General features: G+C 35.4%; 1 protein-coding gene across 1 annotated transcript; it reads right to left on the bottom strand.

Moving 5' to 3' along the window:
- Window positions 1-2,170: 2,170 nt before the first annotated feature.
- Window positions 2,171-7,066, bottom strand: LOC113495191 (uncharacterized protein MAL13P1.304-like). The gene is made up of 3 exons (XM_026873799.1): window positions 5,753-7,066; window positions 4,970-5,636; window positions 2,171-4,623 (listed from the first exon to the last, which is right to left on the bottom strand). Exons 1-3 carry the CDS (start codon window positions 7,064-7,066, stop codon window positions 2,171-2,173), a joined length of 4,434 nt encoding a protein of 1,477 aa, XP_026729600.1.
- Between the last annotated feature and the right edge of the window lie 721 nt (window positions 7,067-7,787).

The following is a 7,787-nucleotide window of genomic DNA, read 5'->3' as shown; positions in this document are numbered from 1 at the left end:
ATAATAGATGTTAAATATAAGATTAGGTGATGTTACAATATAATGAATAAGTAAGTGTAAATGATGATATTATTTATGATTTAATCAATTGTATATGTAAGGTATCAATCGAAATGCATCATTTTTTAAGACGAGCGATTGAGACGATATGTCTGCTGGTGTAATATTTGACAAGTGCATAAAAATATTTTCTTTTTTTAGAAGACTAAATAGTTGTATTGGACATCATGCAATGACACTTGAAGTTAAAAAAACGGGGCGACGAGCCTCTTCAACGACAGGGTTCAAGCATAATTTGATTGATAACTCAGAAAAACGAAAGGCAGACTGAAATCCTCTTAAGGACACATATTGCAACAGCCAATTTCTTATCAGTCTTGACTGCTCGTCTATAAAATTTCCATACGTAAGCTAGTTCTTATACATAATAATAATTACTTTGATAATGCGAATATTACGATGATCGAACGAAACCAAAACGAATTGAAATGTTAATAATTCATACTTTAATATTTATTGTTAAATTATTTTTTGTAATTTATTTAAGTTAAGCTTGTTTGTAGTTTCATTATTTGTAAGATTTAAAGACTTGCCACTAAAATAAATAGAAAATCAAAGGAGTTCTATTATTTTTCCAATGTTAACTTGTTTAATATGTTTTTCACATGTTCAAATGATGTAGCAGCAAAGCAATTACGTAACGAAAAAAAATTGTTAAGATTGAGCACAGGGAAAACGTAGAAAACAAATATTAAATTAATAATCATTAAATGAATCGCTCAAAGTAAACACCAACATATCAACACTTTCGTAACATAACACTGATCTTAAACGGAAACCTTTATCAGAGCTAAGACAGAAAGTAATTCACAAAACACTTAACAAACCACCGGCTGCAGTAAGTGCTGTCAAAAGTGAAAGCTGCGGCGCCAAAGTTGAATGTACTACGTGAAGATATCTCTCATTCGGTCGTGCTCAGCTCAATAGTGAAATAGATCACAAAAAGAGTGTTGGGACACTTGTACGTAACCCAGATGTGCATTCAGACAACTTATTGTGTGATAATACAATTTAAGATCTTTGGCAATGTATTGGGGATTTCGCAATCGGTTATGTTTGAGACCCAATCGAGGCATTTCAAGTGGTTTAATTGCCTATGGTCAGTTACAAATGCTACTGTTTACGGAAATCAAGTGGGAGTGTGGCAACTGTAACAGGTTTATATTTGGAAACTTAAATGCAATAGTAATGTCAACCAGGTAGTTTACATGAACGACTTTAAATGCTTGTAGATATTTGATTCCAAAACAATTTTTAGGGAGTGTTTGCTCAATCACATTTTTTATGATTCAAGGGTAGTAATATCGTTACCAGTGTAAATGAAAAACCTAATTATATTACACTGAACTTTATTTATAAAAATAACAAACTTTATAAATACGTTCAATTCGTTGTATAAAACATTAACAGTTATATCTATCACAGTACATTTAATAATATCGAATAATACAGATGTTGATAACAACTCAATCGATCGCTGTCGACTCTTGTCCCGCGATACGTAATGTGGCACTTTCTATTACAATAGACTAATTACTTTCGAAAAATCCAATCGCCATCTTACGAAACTAAAATAATAATTTAGATTAATTCTTATAACGTTCAATTCATTGTCCTCAAATAGTACGCATATTGCCTATTCAAAATATTGTGTAACGTATTCTGTTATCGAAGATAATGGACATATTTTTAATAAGAGCAGTCACTAACTTAAACTTTTAAATTAATGTCGATAAGGAATTAGCTCGAGCTGTAAACACAGAAATACAAACTTTGTTTTAATGCAGCAATCTAACAACGGTTAATTGGCAATTTAAGCTACAACGAGAATAGGACTTAATACAGAAACGTTGTTTAGTGCACTCAATAAGTAATTTGACTTACATAAAAATTGCGTCATACGTTTGTTTTATTACTTTATCGACTTGTACCAATAATGGACCATTAAGCTAATATATTTATTTAAATCAAAATCTGGTTGGCAACTTTGCACCGAAGTCGTTAAACAATGGTCGTGCAATTATGCAGTTCCAAATGTATCTAAATACTTAATATACTTTTTTCGATTGGACAGAATGACTAACGAGCCTTTTCATTTTATTTTTAACTCTCAGGCATCAACATAATAGTACATTCGTTTACTAGGATCTAATATGTAGGCCGGTGTACTTGTCAATATCGGGGCAGCCTGAGCGAACTGGGCCAATAGTAAAGCTGCGTTCCTTGGTGACTCTTTCTTTGAACTTTTAACTTGAATGTCGTCATCTTCTTGCGGTGCTACTATTTTAGCACTTCTATAATTCCCCCCATGCATTCTTTCGTGTCTTGTATTCAGTGGTTTATATTCTTTGTCATCTTGTGATGAATGATCATCTTCTTCGTCGTCGAGTTCTATTAGTTTTTCGCTTCTTCTTCCACCTCGTCTGTCTTTGTCATATTTAAGATTACCTCCATGCATTCTTACTGGTGGGTCATTTAGCTCAATAAGTTTTGAGTTTCTGTCACTACTTCTACTGCGCTTTGTGTCGCTTAATGCTTTTAAATTACCTCCATGCAATCTTTTCGGCACAAATTCTTCCAGCTCGACATTCTTATTGGTCTCACTTTGTGAAGTTTCAGCATCTTTAGCACGTTTTGCGGTATTTTCCCTTGGTTTGAGTAATCTTAATTCTTCTTTAGTGGCTTTTCGATAATTTCCACCATGTTTGGGGCCTTCGTTTAAGTTCAAGTTTTCGCGGAATATTTCAACATCACCTAACTTATTAATTTCCTGTGCTAAATTGTCATCCTTATACAAATTTAGAACTTCAGCATTTTTTTGAGGTTTCTTTCTTGATGTTGTAGGAATTTCTTTAATAATTTCAACTTGTTTAATGTCCTGTTTGAATTGTGTTATATGAGGCGACGATTTGTTTACAGGCAATTCTTTGTGTATTTCAATCTTCTTTCTTGTTATAACAGGTCTGCCTTCCGGTTTGATAATTCGTGAGGGCATGGAAGGAATAGTCGTGTGGACGAATGTTGCCTTTGTTGTTGGAGGAGCGTCTGTTGTCCTAATAAGGGTGCGTTTTGTTGGTTCAGGTGTTGTAGCTTGAATTTCTGGTTCTGTGTTGTCATCATCTTTTTTATCATCGTTGTCATCTTCACCATCCTCTTCCTCATCATCTTCACCACTTTCTTCTTCCTCACTATTTTCAGGATGATCATCATCATCATCGTCATTTTCATCCTCATTTTCACTATCTTCCTCCTCTTCTTCTCTACTGTCATTATTTTCTTCATTTCGAGATTGATGATGCTTATTTTTCTTACTCTCTTCTTTTTCATACATAGGCATGTAATCCTTCATATCGTGTTTCACACCTATTAAATCGTCAACAGTTTTTTCCATATCTTCGTCTTCATCCTCATTTCCATATTTATTGGAGTCTGTAACTATTGTGCTGGTATGCGACTTCTTTTTCTTTTCCCTGTACTTGGGCAGGGCTATGTCAGACTCTTCAACATTTTTCTTCACTTCAGGAGCTGGCTTTACTTTATCTTTAGGTTCGGATTCATCAGTTGGTTTGTAGTTGCGGAATCTAGTTACAAGTTTAAGTAGTTGAGCTTCAGATTCTGTGTTGTGCTCTGGTACTTTTTCAGTAGTTGTAGTAAATTTGATTCTCTTTCTAAATGATGGTTTTAAAGTTGTCGTTGTGGTAGTAGTAGGGACTTCTTCTTCATCATCTTCTTCCTCTTCGTCGTCATCATCATCATACTCTTCACTATCCTCTACTTCTTCGGAATCTTCGTCTTGTTTTCTTTCTTTCTCTTGAACTGAAGCTGGAGCAGTTGTAACTGTTTTCTTAACTGAATTTGATGCGGCTACATTCTGTACTTGTAAAGGCTTAGGGATAAATTGGGCTACGTCATATACAGGACGTACAGTGGTTGTTGTTGATCGAAAGCGTTGTCTACCTCGTATAGGTGTTGGCTTAGTAGTTATAATGTTTTTTTCAGTAGTTTTCTGTGCATTATAAGCTACAACGGACATTGCTCTTTTGTTTTCAACTGGTGTGTACTCCGCTTTATGATTTGAAGGTCTCAGTTCATACCTTGGTTCACCTCTACGTTGATCTATACTCACATCTACAAAAGTATGGTCAGAACCATTGTAAACTTGAGGTTTGGCTCTGGCTTTTCTGCCTATATCTACATATGTGCGACTATTCAAAGACTTTTTTGGTAGTTTATCGTCTTTGTTAGATCTTGAAACTCGATCAGCTACTCCACTTGACTGAAGTTGTTTAATCAATGGGCTGATATTGCTGGTTGTAGTTGTTTTCTTGGAATCTTGAACTTGACCGTCCCTTATTATTTTATACGGCTCGTACACAAATGGCGCTGCTCTTTTTTTTCTTAACTGTGGAGGCTTCTTAGTAATATCTTCCCTTTTTTGAAAGGAATCGTAAGTTACATTCGATTTCACTACTTCAGAATTTAATAGAACTGTAGCTATATCTTCAGACTTATCTTGGGAATTTTGTATATTTTTAAGGACATCAGTATAAACATCACTATGTTCTGTTTTGTTGGATTGAACATTATTAAATGGAATTATATTCAGAGCAGTGTGTAATTTTAAGCTTGATTTATTTAGGTTTTCATGTAAATTATTCTGATCAATCCTCAGTTTATCCAGTAAATCAAAAATATTTGTCTTGGCATCTTCCCTAAAAATATCTGCAGCACTAATAACCTTATTTACTTTAGATTCTTCAGCTGTATCACCTTTAGTATTTTTCAGTTGGAATGTTGACAATTTTGGAGCGAAAATTGGTTCAGGGTTCGATATAATGTCTTCTTTGAAAAATGGACTATCCAAAGGATTTTCCCAAATATTTTGCTTTGAAACAATCGATTTTATCACCGAGGCCTTCAAGGCGTGGAACTTGTTTGACGGTATCGAAGCTTTTAGCTTTTGATTCCTCGTCGTCATCTTCATCCTCATTAGTGGGGTTTTCTCCATTTTTAAGTTTTTCAGGTAAAGGGTCTACGTCTTCATCTACCTCAGAACATTGTAGTTTCGATCTTGAATCGTAAAATTCCGTCCCACCCCTCGATTTTTTGGGTATGAGTTTTAAATTTTCAGCGTACCTTAAAGGTGAATTTTTATGAACACCTTTTAAGTTTTTAAAATAGTATGGATACTTATTCTTCAAACTCTCTTTTTTTCGAAGCGGTGCATTTTTCTTTTCATGATGTTTAGTTGTAGGTGATTTTATGATAAATGTTGAATTCAAATCTATTTCTGGTACCTTAAAGTTAACTTCTCGTTTACCAACTTCGTGTTCCGTGTCTGGATCATTTGATTCGTTATCGTGAGCTGTAGGATTAAGTTCACTACTATCATCATTGTTGTCTTCATTGTTTGTTTCAATTTCGGTTTCTGCCTCTCCTTCGCGTTTATTTCGATTACCAATCTCTGCATCATCGCCATTATAAGCATCGGTTTCAACAGATTCATCATGTTCAATTTCTGAGTAATCTTCAGCTTCTGTTTCTTCCTCTTCATCTTTATCATTACTGTTCCATGCCTTACCATGTTCGGTATTGTCTCTGTACTCAGATCCTGCACCGTCTTGGTACTTACCAGCTACACTGGGTATTTTGTACAATCCACCACTATTTTCGTGTTCTTTTAGAAAACCACCGTGACCTTCTTGATCCGAAGCATGTTTTTGTTCCCAGCATGATCGTAGGCAGAGTCTTCATAACCTTCTTCGCTGTATACGGTTTGAGCCTTTGTACTCTTAACAGCTTCGCGTAGCCTTGGTGCATTTAAAATTTCCTCATATGTTTCTGCGTCATCAAAGGCAGCAGTTTTTGGCAAATGCTTATATGTCTCAGTTTTTCTTACTTGTGCGTAATTTTTAACAGGTATAAATTCTTCATCAATTTGTTCGTTTTTATGATCACTATTGTTTTGAAGTTCTAATGTCTTATAGTTAGCTGGATGATGTTTTTGAACAATGTTGTTTACCGATTCATCGAGATTATTTCTAAGTTGTGTGTATTTTTGTTTACCTTTTTCATATATATCATAACCTTCAGGAAGCTTCTCAATATTTTCAGAAACAGGAACTTGAGGATACTCATTATGTTCATCGTCATATTTCATCGCGTGTTTGTTTCGTAACTTTCCTATGTGTTTATGTAAAGGAAGGTAATGTACAGGTCTTATTTTCACATTTTGTTGGTTCCATGGGTGTCTGAATTTTTGGTTTAGTGCATGATCTCTGTGAAGGTCTCTGGTCGGTGCTCTGTAATAAGCTGGTACTCTTTCAGGTCTGTGAATTTCATAAGGGGCTGGTTCATTTTTTTGTGGAAATAATTTTCTGTCTGTTTTTTCAGGACTTTCTAAATATTCGTCAGCTGAAATATGAGGCTCGCCGGCTGCCTGTTCATAGGCTTGTAGTCTATTTTTACTATCCTGTATATCATTTCTGATTTTTGATAGTACAGGATCTCTGTAAATTGTTTGCAATGCAGGCTCCTCAGCTTTATATGGGTGGAAGATTTCATAGCCCGAAGACGTCGGATGAACATATCTATTTAACACTTTATTTTGATGTATGTAAGTTTGAAGTGGATGATAGATCGGCCTTTCTTCATCTAACAGGTGGTGAACACCCAACACAGGTTTCTGTTTACCTGTGTAAGGCTGCACAGGATACGCTTTATAATTTTGTTCAGGATTTTTCACGCCATGAAACGCCGCTATTTCGGTCGCAAATTTAGGTTTCTGAGCCGTATATTCAAAATATTCGATCGGGATAGGTTGCTGGTTATGTGATCTGGTTTGCACATTTTGAGGATTGAATATTTCCACGGGTGATTCCACATTCTGTTCATTTTTCACTTCACTTTTTACACTATCGTTCCAGGTTACTGGGACCTTAATGGCCGCACACAGTTCACTACACAGAAGCACTAGGAGTAGACGAGGGACTTTGGTCATGTGCATTGTTCACATCACGGATCGCGGCGGTGGCTGGCGGTTGACTGAACCAGGTCGATAGGCTACCGAACGGTTTTTATCTCCTCGTCGTTCGTCGCGGACCGATTGCTTAGCGGCCGTTCGCTTTGTTTGTAGCGTTTGGTTCCAGTCATGGACGCACAGCGATAACTAAAAATATATTACGAGGTGGCGTGTGATTAAAATAGTACGTTATAGTTATGAGTGACAGATATTTGTATTTTAAAAATATTAGCATATATAGAATATGTTAATAAGGAGCAAAATTCAGTAATAAAATTAACGGATTTATCATTCTCAGGAGTAGAGTTCATGGCTATTTGAATGATATTATGATTTACAAAAAATATTGAAAGTGATTTGATTGTGATTTTGCACAATTTATTGTTCTAACTTTAAATCTTAAATCTCATGTTACGGCAGTAAACTTAAAAAACCTCTATCCCCTCTTATCACTTACACCTAAATTCAGTTGAATGGAGAAATTAAGAAAAAAGGTACATGAAAGATAACGAAACTGATAAATTGCTAACGTCTGGGACAAAGACTGCCGGATGCTGCCAAAGGTATGTTACGTGAAAACGCATGATTTATCAGCTGTTTAGATTTCAGTAGCTTTGAGACCGAACTACAATGTTGTATAATTGTATCGCATATTGCGTAACAGTATTTAGGTATTGAATGGTAAGAGGTAGGCAGTGCCGTTAAC

The sequence above is a fragment of the Trichoplusia ni genome, chromosome 6 (assembly GCF_003590095.1).
Source record: "Trichoplusia ni isolate ovarian cell line Hi5 chromosome 6, tn1, whole genome shotgun sequence".
NCBI lineage: Eukaryota > Metazoa > Arthropoda > Insecta > Lepidoptera > Noctuidae > Trichoplusia > Trichoplusia ni.
The sequence above is the reverse complement of the archived record's forward strand: the minus strand, read 5'-3'. Positions and strand labels throughout refer to the sequence as shown.

Bases quoted from the DNA above. Each gene is read 5' to 3' on its own strand.
- LOC113495191 (XM_026873799.1), bottom strand. From the start codon at position 7,066: ATGCACATGACCAAAGTCCCTCGTCTACTCCTAGTGCTTCTGTGTAGT. The intron at 5,637-5,752 runs GTGGTTTTCTAA...GAACATGGTAAG, and splicing joins TTCGGATCAAGAAGGTCACG to GCATGGAACAGTAATGATAA. The intron at 4,624-4,969 runs GTGATAAAATCG...CCAACAAAACAG, and splicing joins TCCACGCCTTGAAGGCCTCG to AACATAGTGATGTTTATACT.